A 22,645-nucleotide genomic window follows, 5' to 3' on the forward strand; every position below is an offset into this window, starting at 1 on the left:
ATTTGGGGTATTTCTCCCATTCTTCTCTGCAGATCCTCTCGAGCTCTAAGGTTAGATGGGGAGCGTCACTGCACAGCTATTTTCAGGTCTTTCCAGAGATGTTCAATGGGGTTCAAGTCTGGGCTCTGGCTGGGCCACTCAAGGACATTCACAGACTTGTCCCAAAGCCACTCCTTCGTTGTCTTGGCTGTGTGCTTAGGGTCGTTGTCGTGTTGAAAGGTAAACCTTCGCCCCAGTCTGAGGTCCTGAGCGCTCTGGAGCAGGTTTTCATCAAGGATCTCTCTGTACTTTGCTCCATTCATCTTTCCCTTGATCCTGACTAGTCTCCCTGTTCCTGCTGCTGAAAAACATACCCACAGCATGATGCTGCCACCACCATGCTTCACTGTAGGGATGGTATTAGCAAGGTGATGAGAGGTGCCTGGTTTCCTCCAGATGTGACGTTTGGTGTTCAGGCCAGAGTTCAATCTTGGTTTCATCAGACCAGAGAATCTTGTTTCTCATGGTCTGAGAGTCCTTTAGGTGCTTTCTGGCAAACTCCAAGTGGGCTGTCATGTGCTTTTTACTGAGCAGAGGCTTCCGTCTGGCCAAACTACCATAAAGGCCTGATTGGTGGAGTGCTGCAGAGGTGGTTGTCCTTCTGGAAGGTTCTCCCATCTCCACAGAGGAACGCTGGAGCTCTGTCAGTGACCATCAGGTTCTTGGTCACCTCCCTGACCAAGGCCCTTCTCCCCTGATTGCTCAGTTTGGCTGGGCGGCCAGCTCTAGGAAGAGTCCTGGTGGATTCAAACTTCTTCCATTTACGAAAGATGGAGACCACTGTGCTCTTCGGGACCTTCAAAGCTGTAGAAATTTTTTTGTACCCTTCCCCAGATCTGTGCCTCGATACAATCCTGTCTCGGAGGTCCACAGACAATTCCTTTGACTTCATGGCTTGGTTTCTGCTCTGACATGCATTGTCAACAGTGAGACCTTATATAGACAGGTGTATGCCTTTCCAAATCATGCCCGATTAATTGAATTTACTACGGGTGGACTCAAATCAAGATGTAGAAACACCTCAAGGATGATCAGTGGAAACAGGATGAACCTGAGCTCAATTTTGAGTGTCACAGCAAAGGGTGTGAATACTTATGTACATGCAATATTTCAGTTTTTTATTTTTAATAAATTTGCAAAAAATTCTACAAAACTTTTTTCACTTTGTCATTATGGGGTATTGTGTGTAGATTGATGAGAAAAAAAAAGGAATTTAATCCATTTTGGAATAAGGCTGTAACATAACAAAATGTGGGGAAAGTGAAGGGGTGTGAATACTTTCCGGATGCACTGTATATATATGCTCTTTAGCCCTTACAGTAGCCTATCTGTATCTTGCTAACAACTCCCTCTCGAGTGATTACAGTAACGAATATTATCGGGGTTCTCTGATCCTTTAACTTCCTACTTCTATTTCTTATACTACATTTAATACTGGTAATCTAATAACTGAATCTTATTCTACTGCTGCACTTCTTGTACGTCACTCTGGAAAATAGTGTCATTCCTGAAATAAAAAGGGGGTTAAAATGTAAAAGGACACTTTCTCAAGAGCTCCTAGCTGGCTTGAGAGTTCACTGGAACATCATCCACAGCTTCTAATGGCTTTAGGTTAAAATTGATCAGTGGGGATGTGCGACTGCTTGGCCAGTTTAGCGCGGAGAATCTGGATCTCCAGACTGAGCTTCTCTCTTTCCAGCAGTAGGTTTCCTCTTTTAAGCTCCACCAAGTCTGCATCCTGACCTGGAAGGCCGGAGACGGGCTTATACCGCTGCTGCTGTGCAAACACTGAGGAGAGAGCAAGAAATCAAAATGAGTGAACACAATGGTTTCCGTCCAGAATGACACGTTCTGTCGTCTTTATGCAGAGGCAGCGTTGGGGTGGGGGTGAGGGGCTTGGAGGGGCTGAAACCCCTCCAGGAAAGGCCATAGCACCCCCGAGAAATTTTGTAAATTCTTCACGCATTTCATTTTTTTTCCCTTGAATAAACTTAATTGTTCGACCATGTGACATTATCTGGTCGTCACACAGCTAAACAATTCATTTTATTCAGTGGAAAAAATGAAAAGTGTGAAGAAGTTACAAAATACATTCATTCATTCGTTTTCCAAGCCGCTTGTCACGATAAGGGTCGTGAGGCACTGGAGCCTATCTCAGTGCACATTGGGCGCAAGGCGGGGAAACACCCTGGACAGGTCGCCAGTCCATCGCAGACATTAATAAATTAATTTACAATATGAATTAATTGTAAATTAAATTAACTGAATTGATTGTTCGACTGTGTGACATTATCTGGTCGTCACACAGTCGAACAATTCATTTTATTCAGTGAAAAAAATGTGTGAAGAAGTTACACTATAAATTAATAAATCAATTTACAATATAAATTAATTGTACATTAAGTTAATAGAATTTATTTATTTTATTTTTGACACGCTGCATTGCTGCGTGCTTGACTGACATCTCGGAGTGGATGGCGACACACCACCTGAAGCTCAGTCTGGACAAGACAGAGCTAATGTTCCTCCCGGGGAAAGGTTGCCTGCACCGAGACCTGGCCATCACCACTGACAACACTGTGGTGACGCCAACTCGGACTGCGAGGAATCTGGGGGTGATCCTGGACGACCAACTGTCGTTTGCTGCAAATGTTGCATCGGTTGCTCGCTCCATCAGATTTCTCCTCTATAACATCAGGAGGATTCGCCCATTCCTCACCGACGAGACGGCACAGGTGCTCATCCAGGCTCTGGTCATCTCTGGACTACGGCAACTCCCTCCTTGCTGGTGCCCCGGCGTCGGTCATCAGACCTCTGGAGCTTGTTCAGAAAGCTGCAGCTCGTCTGGTGTTCAACCGCGCTAAGTTCTCCCACACAACTCCCCTTCTCATGTCTGTTGTGTTGAGTAATCTAGTTACCCTATATTACATTGAGTTCTATACTGCCAACCGTTAGAGGGCACTGTATTCTTAGGTCACTAGTAACAGTAGGTTAGGTTGACTCTTTGAATGTTGTAGTTAGTTGCTGCTGAGAACCTGTCAGAGCATGTTGGAAGCTAACGGTCTGCCTTGCAATTCTTTTAGTAAAGTTTATTAAGCAATACGTCGTGTGGTTATTCTACCAAAGAATATAACAATGTCCCTACACTGGCTCTCAGTAGCTGCTCGCATCCAGTTTAAGACTCTGGTGCTCGCCTACAGGGCAGTGAAAGGAGCAGCTCCTCCCTATCTCCAGGCCATGGTCAAGTCCTACACCCCCGACCGACCACTTCGCTCTGCTGCCTCAGCACGCCTGGTTGCCCCGTCGCTCAGAGACCCCTGCTGCTGATCGACCCGGTCACGGGTCTTTCTGTCCTGGCCCCACAGTGGTGGAATGAACTCCCCACTGATGTCAGGACAGCGGAGTCGCTGCCCATCTTTCGGCGCAGGTTGAAAACTCACCTCTTCAAGAACTACTACCCTGTTACTTGCTCTTAGCACTTATTGTATTCACTCATTAAAAAAACAAAAACAAAAAAAATCTATTTCTTGCACTTTTACTGTAAAAGCGCAAGAAAGAGATTTTTTTTTTAATGAGTGAATACAAGAAGTGCTAAGAACAAGTAACAGGGTAGTAGTTCTTAAAGAGGTGAGTCAGATAAATTGAGAAAAGAAATCAGTAATGACGTGAGGAAGGCAGAGTATTTTGCACTCATGGTCGACTAGAGTAAAGGCGTGAGTAAAGAAAGAGCACATTTCTGCCGTGGTACGTTATTTGAGCAAAGAGGCTTTGTACGGATTGGATGCGGACTCCCTTCTGAACAGCATCATAAATACTGTCAGTCAGTGCAACAGTGATCTCAGTGCACGTACCGGGCAGTGTTATGACGGCGCGGCCGTAATGTCAGGATGTAACAGTGGGGTGCAAGAAAAGCTTCGTGAAGAGGTGCCACAAGCACTTTACATACACTGCCATGCTCATAGGCTTAATCCCGTGTTGGTGGATTGCGTAAACAATGTGAAAACTGCAGCTGAGTTTTTCGAAACGGTGCAAATGCTGTATAATTTTTTCCCCCTCTGGGTCAATTGTGCATGATATCTTTATGAAAAAGCAGAAAGAACTTGAACCGAAAGCGTAGCCCGTAGAGTTTAAGAAGTTATCCGACACATGCCGGACATGCCAGTATTCCGCACTCTGTGCCATCAAGAAAGCTCTTCCATCCATCCGAGCTACCCTGCTAGACACGATCGATCAGTTGAACCCACGCAGGAAGGCCGAGGCAAGGGCTATACGTGCTGTCATAGACGAGCAGTTTGTCCTGCATCTGGCTCTCTTTGAAGATCTGTTCAGGTGACTAAATTCATGTCTGATCAGCTGCTGTCACCCGAGCCTGATCTAGCATCGGTGAGAGACCTGGCCCAGTCTGTAATCACTGCCATCTCCGAAAAACTCACAGAGGATTCATGGAAAAATATTAGACAGCGAGCAGAGGACCTGTGTCTGAAGGCTAGCATCACTGCACAGAACCCCCCGCATGAGGAAAGACAGGCCCAACCACCTTGACACTTGGAGGGTTTTGTAGTCGAGGCTCCAATAGAGAGAAGGCATGACACCATGGATGACATGCGAAAGCACTCGTTCTATCCTGTTATTGACAGACTCTTAAGTGAAATGAAGATCTGCTTTTCAGCAGAAGCAAATGATGTGCTGATGGGTGTGACAGCCCTGAGCCATAAACACACACATTTTCTTAACAAACAATCTATACTGCCAATGTCCCGGTATTATGGAATCAATGATGAGAACTTGGCTGCAGAGTTACACCAGGTCCACCGGCTGCTGCAAAGAAAAGAAGCACCATGGAGTTCCTGTCACTTACGAGCCCATACAAGGACGCCTGTATGGACTTGTTGATACACTGATATGTATATCAGTAACGCTTCCCGTGTCATCAGCAAGCTGCGAGTGGAGTTTCTCTTGCCTCCAGTGTTTAAAAACATACCTGAGGAACAGGACACCCGGAACAGTTACTTGGCATTGTTGGCCATAAACACCAGGAAGTCATTGACGCCTTTGCCAACAATCAAAATAACAGACACATTGTTCTTCTATGAAGACACCTAATGGTGAGTGACTGTCTTATAATGGCACTGCATTACTAGGCCAGGTATTGCCATAAAGCAGTTATTCTCATGCTTCACCATTCCATTCCATCCATTATTCGAACCACTTATCCTGCTCTCAGGGTCGCGGGGATGCTGGAGCCTATCCCAGCAGTCATTGGGTGGCAGGCCATCACACAGGGGCGAGACACACACACACACACACACACACACACACACACACACACACACAGGGGCAATTTAGTATGTCCGATTCACCTGACCTACATGTCTTTGGACTGTGGGAGGAAACCGAAGCACCCGGAGGAAACCCACACAGACATGGAGAGAACATGCAAAGAGGACGACCCCCAAGGTTGGACTACCCTGGGGCTCGAACCCAGGACCTTATTGCTGTGAGGTGACTGCGCTAACCACTGCGCCACCGTGCCACCCTGCTTCACCATTATTGTTTGTTTATATTCTGTAAGTTATTCTATGTGCTGTGCAGTCATTACTTACTAGGGAGCTGGCAGCATAATTTATAATATACCTGGAGATGTATGTTATGCTAGGCGTCCAATGGTTCGTTACGGTTTTTGGGACATTGGAGAGAAATGGCAGCCACGTTATGTTATATCCCTCCAATTAAGTCACACTCCAACTGAGCACACCAATAAAAATCAACTGGCGCTGCCATTGTCTTTATGCACGCTTAATAATCCAGGTAAGAAAATCAGAGGTTGAATCCGTTCATGTGGATCGCAGGTAACAGCAGGATCTGTTGTCGTTACCTGCATAATAACCCACCATTAAGTAAACCCTATTTTGAAAAATGTGATAAGCAAGTAACATCTGGCACCCCATGTTTATACACAACTCGTAAATAAACCTGCTTTTGGCAGGAGACAAACTTTCATTTAGAGGTTTCATCTATTTATTTTTTTTAAACTTGTTGCCCTTTGATGTCTGCCTGGTGATGATAATGATGAGCAGAGATCACATACAAGGTGCATGACAAGAAGACAAAACAAAGATTACTTAACTAAAGGGATGTAAACTGAAATGTTCAAAATGGAATTTGCAGAAATCATATAAATGCTGAGGATGAGAAGTGTTCTGCTGGTTACCATCGTATCCATCTGTTTGATTTGTGTGCTTCATCTCCACCTCCACAGGATAATGGTCACTGACTTTCAGTGCCTGAAAAAGAGCCTAGAGTCACTGACAGATCCACTGACTGACTGACTGACTGATTTTCAACGGCTGCTTAACAAATCGATCAATCCAGGTAAAATCGACTTTTTCTGACCTTGGACAGTAAAGTTAACTTTTTTTTGAGGGGGCTTTTTTTCTCCCCAATTGTATCCGGCCAATTACCCCACTCTTCCAAGCCGTCCCAGTCGCTCCACCTCCCTCTGCCGATCCGGGGAGGGCTGCAGACTACCACATGTCTCCTTCGATACATGTTGAGTCGCCAGCCGTTTCTTTTCACCTGACAGTGAGGAGTTTCGCTGGGGGGGATGTAGCGCGTGGGAGGATCACTCTACCCCGCCCCCCCCGGACAGGCACCCCGACCAACCAGAGGAGGTACTAGTGCAGCGACCAGGACACATACCCACATCCGGCTTCCCACCCGCAAACACAGCCAATTGTGTCTGTAGGGACGCCCGACAAAGCCGGAGGTAACACGGGGATTCGAACCGTCGATCCCCATGTTGGCCCCTGGATGCCCAGTAGAGTTAACTTTTGATGAGATAGACAATTCTCTGGCAGTTATAAAAAGTTCCATCACCTAATGCTGGCCGATAAGGAAAAACATTATCAAAGGATTGGACAGTGGATGGATGGATTGAAATATCATGATATCTGCTTACATATTCAAAAATACCATATCTAAGAGTCCAGGTGAATTTTATCCCATTGAACTCTTTGGTATTATGAAGTATAATTATATGTATAATTAATATATATAAATGTCCGTGTGTGTATAATCATATATCATATGAAGTATAGATTAGTGGTGGTTGAAGTGAGTTACCCCCTTCAACGTGAATCACTCTGGGTGTCTAGAAAAGCGCTATATAAATGTAATGATGATGATGATGATGATTATTATTATTATATCAAACAAAACGAGTTCCCTGAAATATTCCCTCAAATTATTCGGACCTTATCGAGTGGAAAATTTTAGGTGCTAGATTCAAGTTATCCTTAATTTAGACAACAAATTGTGTATTATATGACAATATCTGAATATCATCACAATTCAATATCACTGAAAGATGATAAATGACAATATTGATGCTACAAAAACATGCCAACCAAGATGCTTCTGGTATAAAATAAAATTATGGTCAAGAGGTCAGTTTGTTTCAGTGAAAAACACAGGTTTACTATATTATGTCCTTTGAAGTCACTTTGGTGGTAATTGCAGATTTCTTGTTGAATTTTATGTCTAAACACAGAATTTACCTGTCCCTCAGTGAGTCCATATGCCATCTGGAAGTTGAAGGGCTTAGCTGAGTTTGGCACAATAGCTTCCACCATGTCGTCTCCATAGACCACTATTCTGCAGAGACCGACCCAAGACAGAGCCAGTCACATGCACAGTTAAAAGGTTAGCATTTTCCCCCCCATTTATTTTGGTCCAAACTACCCTTTCACTAACTGAACTCAAAAGATAGGTTAATTTTTTTTAAACTCAGGCCTCATTAAGCATCATTCAGAATAGTACAAAATAAATAAATAAATGTTTGCTTCAGTACTGAGGAACCAATTTGCAAAATCTGTGTGTATGTGTGTGTGTGTGTGTGTGTGTGTGTGTGTGTGTGTGTGTGTTTGTGTTTGAGAAAGTGCTAAGCGCCAAGTAAAATTCAATCCCTGGATTAAGAATAGCACAAGCAACCAATACTAAAGTTTAGGGCCTTAATATCCTGAAAATATTACCGCAACTCCAGAACGAACATGTTAGAGCACACAGCTAGAAAAAGACAAACAGTAGCATGTAGAGACAGAATTTCTATCCTGTAAGATAAAACTAATTTGGTGCAGTTAAGAGGAAGATGCAGAGATTTCTGACCTTATGCAGTGTTGCTTCTTGGGATGTGTGCACGCGTGTGTTATTACCTATCATACGTGTGGTCATTTCTAGTGCTGGCAGTGGTGTCCACGTCATCTCCAATCAGCCAGTGGAAGTTCTTGTCTTTACGGATACGGAGGTCCCGCATGTCTTTCTTAGAGAGGTAGGAGCCATCCGCATTGAAGTCCCCCAGGATCATTATGTTCTACCAAAACAAGACAGCAGAGCGGCAACATGTGCGATTTATTAGCACACCTTCAGACAAGGTAAGTCTAGTCTGAGATCACCTCGTGTGGTGTTAGGTTGGAAATAAAACCGAGTACATAACTGAACATCAGTGGTCTAGACGGTATATTGGTTGAACATCATTATTTTAGAGGGAATCGTAACCTCCTGGAAAGCAAGCTATGAGTCATTATAATGAACCCTCGGTTTTCAAGAATGCATTCTAGATCAGTTGTATTCGATTATGTGCCGTGTGGAGCCATGTGTATGCAGGTTTTCTTTCCAGCCCAACACTAACACTTAAGTGGTTTCACTTGCTACCACACCTTCAACCAGGCGAGGGAGGACTAGCTAGTGAAAACAGCTGGTGTAGTGCTGAGTTGGAAGGAAAACCTGCATACACATGGTCCTCCGTGGTGCAAAATTAGATACCTCTGATCTAGATCATTGTACAGTTGTGGAATATGTTGGATCCTATGCTGTGGATCATCTTAAACCCCCGAGAGAACATTCACAGTGTTGTAAAACACAGGATGCTAGATCAATGACGTTCTCTGGCACATGAAGCGTCATTGTTAACGCTGTAGGAAGAAGACAGCCTGCTCATCACTACTTAGACCGATGTATTTAGAGTTGTTTTCAATCATCCTCATGTAATTGTCACTGTACAAATTGATTTTTAGGGAATAGCATGTTATTCTCAGCTAAAGCTGGGTATCTATCTTTCACCAAAAATGTCAACAAAACTACCTCTTTGTATCTTGTATTAAAAAGAATATACTGGGGCATCTGGGTGGCGTAGCGGTCTATTCTGTTGCCTATGAACGTGGGGATCGCCGGTTCGAATCCCCGTGTTACCTCTAGCTTGGTCAGGTGTCCCTACAGACACAATTGGCCGTGTCTGTGGGTGGGGAGCCTGATGTGGGTATGTGTCCTGGTTGCTGCACTAGCGCCTCCTCTGGTCGGTCAGGGCACCTGTTCAGGGGGGAGGAGGAACTGGGGGGAATAGCGTGATCCTCCAACGCGCCACGTCCCCCTAGCGAAACTCCTTACTGTCAGGTGAAAAGAAGCGGCTGGTGACTCCACATGTATCGGAGGAGGCATGTGGTAGACTACAGCCTTCCCCGGATCAGCAGAGGGTGGAGCAGTGACTGGGACAGCTCGGAAGATTGGGGTAATTGGCCAGATGCAATTGGGGAGAAAAGGGGGGGGGGGGGATCCAATCCATAAAAAAAAAAAGTATATACAGGACCTGTCAGTGTAGAGCTGAAGACTTTGTGCCATTAATCCGAATAGCTTCTTCAGTTCTGCTTTTCAATGGGAAAATCATGGTGCTTGAGGAGCGATGTCACGCTCAGAGGGTACCAAAAGCAAAGCATCTTCAGAGCGGGTGTCCTTATGCACATCCTCTTTCATCAGAAGCAGCAGCTTCGCCGGAGGTCCAAATGCTGGGATTTCTCCATCGGAAATCCCAAATGGAGAAGCGGTTTGGATGAATGGCGAAAAGTCTTCAACTCTGCAGTGTCAAGTCCAGTTGAGTGTTTCATATATTTGATTTTTTTTTAGCAATATATTTATTAGTTTTCATTTTTACAGCAAGTAGATGATAGATGGATACATTATGAAATTCATAAGAAGAAAAAAGTACTAAACAATAAAAACAAACAAACCAGAAACACAGCTCAGATTCATACACAACCCCAGCAGCTACAATGATAATGTGCAATCAGGAAAACCCCTGCAGCATGATGGCAGAGACACCAGGCTCTTTGTAGTCCAGATAGGGTTCCCAAATTTTTATAAAATTGGTCTGTTTTTGAATGTGATATGCATGTAAGATACTCTAATGGCACTAAATCAGACAGCACTCTCGGCAAGCCTTGAACGGTTGGTACATTTTCATTAATCCACTGCAATAAAATGCTCTTCCTTGCAGCATAAGTAATCATGCAGTACAATCTCTTATTGTTTTCTAATGTTACATATCTGCTTTGGAGGCCCAGGATGAGGGACAATGGGTCTGTCTCTAGTTCCAAACCCAGTATTTTGTTTTCTATTTCAGATAGCACACTGGACCTTTGCAGCTTATGGAATGACCAAAGACAATGAGTTAGAGTACCAATTTCTGTCTTGCATTTAAGGCACATGGGTGAAAGAGTAGGCTTGAAATGATCTCTGCGATTAGGGGATATGTAAATTCTGTGCATAATCTTAAACTGTATTGCTCTGGTATGATTGCCATATATGCGATTTTGATATATTTCCTGTGTGCCCAATGTGAAACAGAACACATATGATGGCTGGTGCATCTGTATAATTGATCCTCACATCAGTCCTCCACTTCCTCTTGACATCCTGGAAGACGTCATACAGCTCATCCAACTCCCTGTCTGAGTCATCTGGCTTAGTGTGGACCGGAATCAGCACCAGGTCCTTCAAGACTGGTCCAGGGATACACACACACAAATGCACATTGATAGATATGCAGAGAGATGGGAAAAATACATATTCACATCCAGGTATGACGCACACACAGATACATAAAAAGATAGACAGGAAGGCCGGCATATAGAGAAATTCACACACAACCAAGTAGTAGGCGGATACAGTCACACAAACCTAATGCATATATATATATATATATTCACAGAAACACACAAAAAATGATAACACACAGAGGCAGACTCACAGAGAGAAAGCCACACAAACTAACTAATTTAATATAATTATGTGGTGCAAGAATGGTATCTTAAGTACTGGAGATAAACCATACCTTATATATAATACACAATATATATTGTGTATTATATACGTATAAGGTAAGAAAGAAAGGAAAAAGGAAAGTAAGGCAAGCTGTATGCATTAGTTGTAGGTATAGTATGGGAGAGATAGACAAACATGGGCATTATAGATAAGAATATATATATATATGTGTGTGTGTGTGTGTGTGTGTATGTATGTATGTATGTATGTATGTATATATAGCAGCTGATGAGTGCGAGACACATGAAACAGGCCTGTACTGCTATGCATTAAAACTTTTTTCCCTGCATCTGTATTGATTTTTATATATATACACACACACACACACACACACACACACACACACACACACACACACACACACACACACACTCAGATGTGTACAAACACATGTAGTGTTGCATACCAGTACAAGGACATTTGAATCGGAGGATGTAGGGATCTCTGGCAAAAATATCTTCTTTCTCAGTGGCCTGGTCATCGAATTGGTATGTGCCAACCAAATCTACCAGGTCATCCCTTCAAACACACACACACACACACACACACACACACACACACACACACACACACACAGATGCAAGTGTTTGTATTGTCGTGTGTTCCTCCCAACCCAGCTTGCCAGCTGCCTCACTAATACTCAACATCTTAATTTTACTCCTATAGTTTGATTTGAGGACTAGCTTCTTTTGATTTATTGCTATTTCTTATATGTTGTCTGTAGTTGCACGTCAAACAGTTGCTTTTGGCAACTGTTAGCTTGTCTGCGCTGCAGTTACAGTGCAATAACATAGAAAGCCACTAAAATATGATGCCATCGTCTTTGCAGATGCATATGTGGAAAGCGAATTTACATTTTCACTGGGTGTGTGCCAGAAATGCTGAGGTTCTGTGAGAGGCCCCTTGACAAAGTTTTAAGAAAATGCTGTGCCAGTGCATAAATAAGGCTGCTGTGCTGTACTGTACCGAGAACCGATTTTAGCCATGGACCCTTTCACACCATTTCACCGCATTCACCGCCACATACTATTGCCACATTTTAGATATGAAAAGGGTAAATGAAAACATTATTGGTGGGGATGCAGATACACTAATAATTTGTGTCTACTGAGGACCCATTTTTCAGACCCGCTGCAATTCAACCAATGGCCAGTGTCCAAGTCTTATTTCTAGAATTAACGATCAACTGGTAGTCAGACAAATTATTCAAGACATCTACAGTCATGCTTATTTTTTCTTAATACTGTGGAGTCTCTTGTTAAGTTGTTAGTTACTCCTCATGAGCCTCAGCTGTAGAGAGACAGAGTTCACCTGTAGAGGAACATGTACTGCTCCTTGTAGCACGTCCTGCCCAGACGAGAGCTGATCTTCAGACTGTAGTGGTGCTGCTCTGCACTGGCTCTTTACACGCACACACACACACACACATACACACAGACAGACAGACAGGCAGGTAGACACACACACACACACACACACACACACACACACACACACACAGACAGGCAGGTAGACAGACTCGCAGACACACAGGCAAACAGACAAATTAACACACAGGCATACATACAGACAAATTAACATAGACACACAGACAGGCAGACAGATACAGACAGACAGGCAGGTAGACACACACAGACACACACAGACATACACAAACACACAGGCAGGCAGACAGACAAATTAACACACAGACAGACAGACAGACAGACAAATTAACAGACAGACAGACAGACAGACAGACAAACAAGTTAACACACAGGCACACATACAGACAAATTAACATAGACACACAGACAGGCAGACAGATACAGACAGACAGGCAGGTAGACACACACAGACACACACAGACATACACAGACACACAGGCAGGCAGACAGACAAATTAACACACAGACAGACAGACAGACAGACAGACAGACAGACAGACAGACAGACAGACAAATTAACAGACAGACAGAGACATACATACAGACAGACAGGCAGGCAAACAGACAGACAGACAGACAGACAGACAAATTAAAACACAGGCACACAGACAGACAGATATTAACACAGACAGAAAAACAGAAAGATAGACAAATTAACTCACAGGCACACAGACAGACAGACAAATTAACACAGAGGGACAGAAGTGAAGACACAAGAGGGTTTAGAGACAGACTGAAGTCAAATTAAGCCACATTCATTTCCGACTTGCTTTTCAAAAACACCTTTCGTCACAAATGATTTTCAGAGTACCAGCACATAAACAATAAAGACAAAACCAGACATATTACAAATACAGCCTTATCATATGAGACTTAATGAGACAGACAGCTTAGTTGTTGGTCAACGCATAGCAGTTTGTATGTATTTTTTTTGGGTCATTGCTGAAAATGATGATAATATTGACAGAACAGACACTGGTCTTACTTGTTTAGGGCATCGAGGAAGATTTTGACCGATTCACCGCTAATGTCCACCACCTCCATAATCACAATGATGTCATACCGAGATACTATCTGATGGTGAGACAGAAATGGGGGGTAAGAGTGATAGAAGAGACAAGTACAAGATACTATTTGTGTGGAACCATTAACACAGCAACAGGTGGAAGGTATACAGAGAGAAGAGCAGGGAAATGCAGAGGACGATGACAACGAGAGGCAAGACAAGACTAGGTGTCCAACATTTGTCTGATATTTCAGTGGAATTTGAATTTGACAAGCCTGAAGCAAAGAAGGAATACATGACGGCAGTATGTGAGGTGACGGTTATCCATACCTTTACCAGAATAGCAAGCACAGCTGGGTCTGACACTTTGGAGATCCCAAACCTCTGGATGTTAAACGATGCTATTTTCATGGCAGCTGCAGAACATTAGGACAACAGGTCAACAGTGTTTTAATGAAAACGGTTAAGTTTTTCTTGTGTGTGTCTGTGTGCTTGGGTTTAAACATGTGTGTTTTACTGTGTTTATGCTTCCGCGCCGTATCTCTAAGATGATAGTTAGCATACTACTATAAAACCCGCTGAGACAGACAACTTGCCCGAGGAAATGCTATTTATGGTTTACTACATGCTGTGGAGACATTCTTGGCAGTGTGTTCCTGATTTAATGTTATGGGCATGTGTTTGCCATGTCTTCCTGGAAACATTAATATGATAGAATATTTGGGTTGACTGAGCATGTAAGCCTTTTCATCAGCAACATGTAGTCACAGGGCTCCGCTGCTGTTGACTGGGAGCTGTCCAGTTCAACTGTCCAGATGGTTTCTGGGGGTTGACCTGGACTACCGCTGTCTCTTATTGATCCGATTCAACGTTCTGTGATTTTCTTTCTTTTTTCGGGGGCTTTTTTCTCCCCAATTGTACTTGGTCAATTACCCAATTCTTCTGAGCTGCCCCGGTCTCTGCTACACCCCCTCTGCCGATCCAGGGAGGGCTGCAGACTACCACGTCTCCTCCGACACATGTGGAGTCACCAGCTGCCTCTTTTCGGGTGTCCCTACAGACATAATTGGCCTTGTCTTTTTTCTTTTGGATTTTTCTCCCTTTTTTCTCCCTAATTGTACTTGGCCAATTACCCTATTTTCCGAGCTATCCTGGTCGCTGCTCCACCCCCTCTGCTGATCAGCGAGGGCCTCCTCCAATACATGTGGAGTCGCCGGCCGCTTCTTTTCACCTGATAGTGAGGAGTTTCGCCAGGGGGACGTAGCGCGTGGGAGGGTCATGCCCGATTCCCCCTCCCCCTGAACAGGCACCCCGACTGACCAGAGGTGCTAGTGCAGCGAACAGGACTCATACCCACACCTGGCTTCCCACCTGCAGACACAGCCAACTGTGCCTGTAGGGATGCCCAACCAAGCTGGAGGTAACACGGGGATTCAAACCACCGATCCTCGTGTTGGTAAGCAAGGGAATAGACCGCCACGCTACCTGGACACAGACTTAAATATGAAAGGATTAGCATTTTCTCTCACAGCAAGCTGTCAACCTTCATTTATCATCTACCTTCTACTGCTCAGTGCCAATGACTTCATTTTTGCCAAATCTGTCCATCTAGACGGAAAGGGTACTGTTTTATCACCCCCATTTATGTGTCTCTCTCAGAACACACACACACACACACACACACACACACACACACACACACACACACACACACACACACACAGAATTCCCTGTAGGCTACGAGCCCTCATTCATTGTGCAGTACCGCCAGGGGCTGATCTTGCGATCTAATTGGAGCATTTTAACAGCTGCATTCCTCTAGTTATTGGGAATTTTGCGGGGAAAATGGGAGGAAATGACCTCCGGTCCCCGCAGTTTAGTCTCTAAAACGTTGGTGTTTAAGTCTAAGCCAATGCAATATTATCACATGTGCGTACTATAGAGACCTATCATTTCCTAAATGTCTTATCTTGTTTACTAAATTTAAGGTTCTCTTTGTTTTGTGTCATATGCTATTACGTGGCGTTTCATGTGAGCTACCCATTAACTCCTTGCACGTGAGTTTAATCAAAAAATAAAAAAGATGTGAAGGAACCTAGTTATTTTATGTTATGTAACCTAGACCGAGACTAAATGCGAATAGACTAAATCTGTTGGTAATGTGTCATTGTTTTTAACAAAACAGTATTCACACCGATAAGACTTCCATGCATGATGACTCCCCCATTACACCCCATTATCTTGCCATCATTTGATTTACAGGCATCGTTGAAGTTTTATCACAGGCATGTAAAGGTCCCCAAGAGGCCTCCTCCACTGACATTTACTTTTCAATGGTTCATGAAAAGGGATAAATCTCATATGCCATATCGCTGTCGAAACATGCAGACAGGAAGCCGATGCGGTCTAAAGGGACATTTTACTTTGCCATCAGCATTTAAATTTGGGCATTACGTTCCTTTGTTCTGCGTGTGTCCTATAGAACAAGATGCCATTTTTGATTAGCAAAATGACAAGCAAACAAGCAAAGATCAGAGCCACAGCATGCAGACAAATGATGCAACACAAAGTCTTATCTTACATTTGCCATCCAGTCTAATCTACTGGGAGATGAGAAAGATATGTGGTGCGTGGGTGTTGAGTAATTTTATTGAAGAGAGAACATTTGCGGTGATAACGGAGAACAACTGCTCAATCAACATCCTTTCACCTTCGGGGATTTCAGAAGCATTATCAGACTCAGAATTTGAATCTGTTCCATCACCAAGAAGGTTTTCACATAGAAATCCAGCTGCACATGACAAAGTGCCGGCAGATAGGGAAGTCGGTCTTATGGTGGGGGAAAAAAAACTTGGCAGGAGGGATATCAGCACAGCGCTGATGTTTGAGACGACGTTTGAATCAAAGAGCAGGAAGACAAAGACAGGGAAGACAGAGAGCCCTCTTCCAAAGAGTTTTGGATGTTTTGATGTCGGCCATGACAACAGAAGCTGAAGAGTAATGTGATGTGATAAGAGAAGAAGGCACCAGAAGGTGCACGTTGTAGTTTTGATAGGCCAAATGGCAGATTCCACAGGGACAAATGGGAATTGGCCGTGTGTATGGGTACCATACTTGGATGACATGTAAAGTGAGGTGCCAGTTATGATTAGTGATATACTACAGGACCTTTTGGCCAAGTCTCACCCTGGCCATCATCCCATCCTGTTAGATTGATAGACTCCTTGGCACTCCCATGACCAGTATCTGACCAGGAAGTGACCAAAGAATCAGATGTTCTCAAGATTGAAAATACAAATGTTATGAAAAGTGAAAATAAATCATGTTTTGAACCACTAACTGTTAAAACTGCTTCAGAGCAGCCAGCCCTTGCTTGAGTTAACAGAAAACTGCTAATCCACGATGAGGGTCAATTTAAGTAGCTCTGCGGTGGCCCAGTGGTTAGCACTGTTGCCTCACAACAAGAAGGTCCTGGGTTCGAACCCAGGCCGTCCCAGGTCCTTTCTGTGTGGAGTTTGTATGTCCTCCCCGTGTCTGCGTGGGTTGTCTCCGGGTGCTCTGGTTTCCTCCCGCCATCAAAAAGACATGCATGTTAGGGTTAATATTCCTGCCTGTGCCCCTGAGTAAGGCAATGGAAAGAAGAACTGGAGTTGGTTCCCGGGTGCTGCAGCTTCCCACTGCTCCTATACCATAGAATGGGTTAAATGCAGAGGACAAATTCATTGTAACCAAACAACTGTGCAATGACAAAATAAAGCAGCGTTCTTTCTTTCTCTTTGAATGACCCTCATGGAAGAAACAGTTGGTAAAACAGGTCTCTCTTCTTCATAGTCACGTAACCACCTGTCTTCCTTTTATGCTTAATCAATGGATCATATTTATCCAAATAACAGATTTACGGGCATCCGGGTTGCATAGCGGTCTATTCTGTTGCCTACCAACACGGGGATCGCCAGTTCGAATCCCCGTGTTACCTCTGGCTTGGTTGGGCATCCCTACAGACACAATTGGCCGTGTCTGCAGGTGGGAAGCCGGATGTGGGTACGTGTCCTGGTCGCTGCACTGGCGCCTCCTCTGGTCGGTTGGGGCGCCTGTTCGGGGGGGGGGGGACTGGGGGGAATAGCGTGATCCTTCCATGCGCTGCATCCCCCTGGTGAAAGTCCTCACTGTCAGGTGAAAAGAAGTGGCTGGTGACTCCACATGTATCGGAGGAGGCATGTGGTAGTCTGCAGCCCTCCCTGGATCGGCAGAGGGGGTGGAGCAGTGACCGGGACGGCTCGGAAGAGTGGGGTAATTGGCCAAATGCAATTGGGGTGAAAAAAAAGGGGGGGGACAAATAACAGAGGTACATGTTTTCTGTACAACTGACATCTTGTCCAAGTTTAGACATGCTGTAGGAAAACAAGGGCTGCAGCTTAAACGCAGGAACAGCTCATGCAGAAGACCGGAGGCCATTGGAAAGACATGACAATCTGAACATCTCATAAATTTGATTTGTGATGCACTTTATCCCATAAATCACTAAAGGATCATTTTCTTGTTTTTTGTCAATGCTTTTTTTTTTTGGTGTGGTTTAAAAGACTTACATGCTATGATTACTCTCCGAAGGCTAACCTTATATGCTGAAAAAATGTTTCAATAAAAGATGTTAAATCAGTTTATTTTTTGTTGTAAATGCATTATTATTAACAGTAGTAGCAGTTATAATGGTAATTTCATACACACTGGACTTATATATATTTCTCTGTTTGTGTGCACATTTGCTTCCTTGGCGTGCTCATGGATAAAGATGGCCGACACAGCATTGATGTCAGTGTTTCTATATGCTTACATGTACGGTAACAGTCACAAGTGAGACTTTGTGCTATAAGAATAAAAAGCAACTTGTTAAGGAAAATGAAAACTGCCACCTATGAAATGCACAGTTTTACTGATAGCAGAAAAGGGAAATAAAACGGAAATGAGAAAAAAAAACTACATTGCTCCTCCAAAGTGCATAGCAGCACATCTTTCATTCTCAGTCATGTCTTTCACAGGAGATTTAGTTTATTATCAGATCAGCTTCTTAAATGCATCAGAATAAACTATGAGAAGCATTTCTTTCTCTCCAGTTGTACTTGGCCAGTTACTCCCATTTTCTGAGCTGTCCTGATCCCTGCCCCCCGCTGATCCGGGGAGGGCTGCAGACTTACCACGTCTCCTCCGATACATGTGGAGTCGCCAGCCACTTCTTTTCACCTGACAGTGAGGAGTTTCACCAGGGGGACGTAGCGTGTGGGAGGATCACGCTATCCCCCCCCCCCCCGGTTGCCCCCCCTCCCCCGAACAGGGGCCCCGACCGACCAGAGAAGGTACTATTGCAGTGACCAGGACACATACCCACATCTGGCTTCCAGATACGGCCAATCGTGTCTGTAGGAACACCCGACCAAGCACTGCAGGTAACAATGACAAGCATTTTATGGTCATGAAAAACATATTTACATGCACAAGCGATTGAAGAAGATGACTGACTGGTTTACCCTGTCTGACTGAAATGACCTCAGGGAAATGAAGAACAACTTGTACTGTTAAGCAAATTTAGTCTATTCTACCAAAGTAAAGCTTGAAAAACATGTCTGGCACCTCTGATAACCCTACCAAGACCAACTGGAGGGCCTCCCAATATGCGTGGATGGAGCTCAGTGAGCAGCACAGTTGAAATGTCATTGGCATCACAAAGGCCTTTACAGTCACAGTAGTGCACATTGACAGGAGATTCACAATTTTTACATCCCTCTTACCAAAGTACATGTACTGTCTGATGGTTTTCACAAAAGTAGAGGAGGAATACTAAACCAGTTTTGTGGTTCAAATTGCGTGTGGATGAGTTCATGTGCATGCATACCTGTGTGTGTGTGTGTGTGTGTGTGTTGAAAACCAATACCCATTGCATGACTACCCTTGAAATCTCTGTAAGAATATGATGTATGGTCAGTCCCAAGCTGTTAAGGGAACATTTAAAATCAAAATTGCCTTAACAGAAAGCAGATGAGGGCTGACAGGAAGTTCACCACGCCATGAAAGCTATGGAACCATCAGACCTTTTTTTTTGTTCCCACGAACCCTACTAGTTAGTGGGTAACAAAACAGAATATATGTGTTTCAGGGACAGCTTGTTTAAATATGGGCAGGCATGTGTGTGTGTGTGTTTGTGCGTGTTTGTGTGTGTAGCCTCTGAATGCTTGTGTCTCACAAGCTGAATGCCATCACGCAACACGGCAAAAATTAGTTGAAACAAGTTAAAATTGTTAGAGCAAGACTCACTGTCATTCTGGACAGCACATTATCTTTTGGAGCCCACATCAACAATGTTACTCGGTCTGCATACTTCCACCTACGCAATATTAATCGTCTTCGGCCGTCACTTACACCTAAAAGCACAGCCATACTCACTCACACCCAGGTTACATCCCGTATTGACTACTGTAATTCTATCCTCTTTGGTCTTCCCCTCAAGTGTCTTCATAAGCTTCAATTGGTCCAGAATTCAGCTGCCCGCAGCATTACCAGAACTCCTTCCATAGATCATATCACTCCTGTTCTTCAGCAGCTGTACTGGCTCCCTGTTATATACCGTATTGACTTCAAGATCCTGCTCCTCACTTTTAAGGCCCTTAATAACCTAGCTCCTTCATATCTTTCTGAACTCCTTCATATCCACACGCCCTCCCGCACTCTCAGATCTTGACTACCATGGGGTCTAGAGCCTTTAGTCGTTCTACCCCCGCCTATGGAACTCTCTCCCACAAGACATTCACAACACGGACTCTCTTTCAATCTTCAAATCCCATCTCAAAACACACCTTTTCAAGCTGGCATATTCAGTCTGATCCACGCTTCATTGAGTTTTGTGCAGATGATGATTTTATACTTATCTGTTGTGTTAACTCTTCATTGTCTAGCCTGCTTTGTTTTGATTTTATGTTGGCTGATACAGTGCTGCTTGTTTTTTTACTGTGCTCTGTAATGTGTCCTTGAGTGCTCTGAAAGGCGCCCACAAATAAAATGTATTATTATTATTATTATTATTAATAGTAATAATAATAATAATTATTATTATTGTTATTAAAACAGGATCTGAGTCTCATTGGAGCACAGTGAGTTGAACCAAATCAAACAGAATTGAAATGAATCCTTTATGTACCCAAACTCAGCCAATGTTAATAATACCTTACGGCAGGCTCACCTGTTACACCGCAAAAGTGTTGCCAATGCATCTCTTGTGGTCGACATCTGCACAAGTTGGAATATGCTCAAAAATGCCTGTCTTAATCCTCTTCCCGGCCGGAATCCTGTCCCCTCTGGTGGGCTCAGGGGGATTACTATTACCTTCGTCTTTGTCTAACTGCCTTTTACTGTTGATTAACGGTGGCTTTTAAGGTACTCTGCTGGTTAATGTGATCTCCTGATGAGATTGTCTGCAAGCTCATTGTCCTCCAAGACTCTTCCCATGGTTAAGTTACTCAGCAGTAGGACCACATGGCAGACGCACGCACGCACGCACGCACGCACGCACGCACGCACGCACGCACGCACGCACGCACGCACGCACGCACACACACACACACACACACACACACACACACACACACACAGTTATCTTTGCACGTATAGACACATACATTAAATGTATTTTGTAGCATCTGATTCTTTCCCTAGTAACATGTGTCTCATGACAGTGGCCCAGCTAGTGGGTATCTACATTGTTTAGCCAAGACATGATAAGACATGATCAGTAGATGGCTGATCTCTGGTTGCACATTGCTATTCTGTTACTCTTGTCTACTTTACGTTTTCAACACCTATTACATGTCCGCCCTGGAAGAGGGATCCCTACTCTGTTGCTCTTTCTGAGCTTTCTCCTACTTTTTTCTCCCCTGATGAGGTTATTCTTGTGCAGTTTTCTGTCAACTGAGTCGAGGGTCCGAGGAGAGGGGGTGTTGCACATTCCACTGATTGTAAAGCCCATTAGGAGTACTTTGTGATTTTGGGCTATACAAATAAATTTGACTTGAATCGACTTGGAAAAAATATATATAACAAAACAAAACATATTCTGACAGAAATTAATGCCATGGCAAGATGTTTGTGTTAATTCAGGTTTTTTTTTTTTTTTGTTCCTTAACTGGCAAGTTCGCTTTCAAGATGTAATGTTGGAAAAAAAATATTCTGGTAAATAACAGCCTATTTCCTTCACTCTACAACAAAGCAGAGTTCAGTTTGTAAAGCCATTACAGTTTTATCTACCAAAAAAAATGTAAAATACTAGCTATCCTTTAACTTATCTTCTTTTTTCTTTTGTTTTGTTATTTCCATCCTCCTGCATTACATTGGTTTAACCAGCCATGTCCAGCTGTACAAACACCCAGGTGTTCACAAAATAGGGGCAGAAACAGACTTGAATAAAGGATGGTGAAGCAGCTCAGATGTAAACTTTACTGGTTCACTTCAGGTTTTACTCAGTCCTTGTGATGCAGTTGCATAGACAAAAACTGTGTTTTCAACTCGGCACAAAGACAGGAAGAATTCAAGGTGTGTAAACACACTGCAATCACAGACAAACAGTCACAGACAGACAAAGATGTCTCCTGCATGACAGTTTAGTTGTTACTCACCAGTCTATGAGAGACCTGAGAGAGAAAGAGAAAGCCAGCCGTCCTCTTCGTTAAGTCAAGGTGAGACTTGCTGAGTTGAGTTCCGTTTGTCTGTTTGCACAAATGACAGATTTACTTTCAGAAAGAGAGGGAGAAAGCCCTGTGTATTTCACCATAGAGCCTCTGAGTCTGCTGGCGCCACCAGGGACATTCTTTATGGGATGTCCCCTTGCAATGTGTTTGGTTGAACGGGAGCCAATGAGAAAGGTGCGAGGACCAAAGCGCAAAAAGACCATAACATCAACCCCCCGCCTTCCTAAATATTTCCTGCTGTGTGTGTGTGTGTGTGAGAGAGAGAGAGAGAGAGAGAGAGAGAGAGAGAGAGA

General features: G+C 43.8%; 1 protein-coding gene across 1 annotated transcript; it reads right to left on the reverse strand.

The window, feature by feature from the left end:
• Positions 1-1,651: 1,651 nt before the first annotated feature.
• Positions 1,652-22,384, reverse strand: dnase1l4.1 (deoxyribonuclease 1 like 4, tandem duplicate 1). The gene is made up of 10 exons (XM_056300898.1): positions 22,281-22,384; positions 13,954-14,039; positions 13,603-13,691; positions 12,502-12,591; positions 11,597-11,709; positions 10,756-10,868; positions 8,250-8,407; positions 7,596-7,692; positions 6,251-6,323; positions 1,652-1,827 (listed from the first exon to the last, which is right to left on the reverse strand). Exons 2-10 carry the CDS (start codon positions 14,032-14,034, stop codon positions 1,652-1,654), a joined length of 990 nt encoding a protein of 329 aa, XP_056156873.1. The 5' UTR covers positions 14,035-14,039; positions 22,281-22,384.
• Positions 22,385-22,645: the final 261 nt, after the last annotated feature.

Source organism: Lampris incognitus, chromosome 2 (genome assembly GCF_029633865.1).
Source record: "Lampris incognitus isolate fLamInc1 chromosome 2, fLamInc1.hap2, whole genome shotgun sequence".
Lineage (NCBI taxonomy): Eukaryota > Metazoa > Chordata > Actinopteri > Lampriformes > Lampridae > Lampris > Lampris incognitus.

Coding starts and splice junctions, on each gene's coding strand:
- dnase1l4.1 (XM_056300898.1), bottom strand. CDS start 14,034: ATGAAAATAGCATCGTTTAACATCCAGAGGTTTGGGATCTCCAAAGTG. Junction 10,869..11,596: donor ATTCAAATGTCCTTGTACTG/GTATGCAACACT, acceptor TCCCTGGACCAG/TCTTGAAGGACCTGGTGCTG. Junction 1,828..6,250: donor TCAAACAGATGGATACGATG/GTAACCAGCAGA, acceptor CTCTCTCCTCAG/TGTTTGCACAGCAGCAGCGG.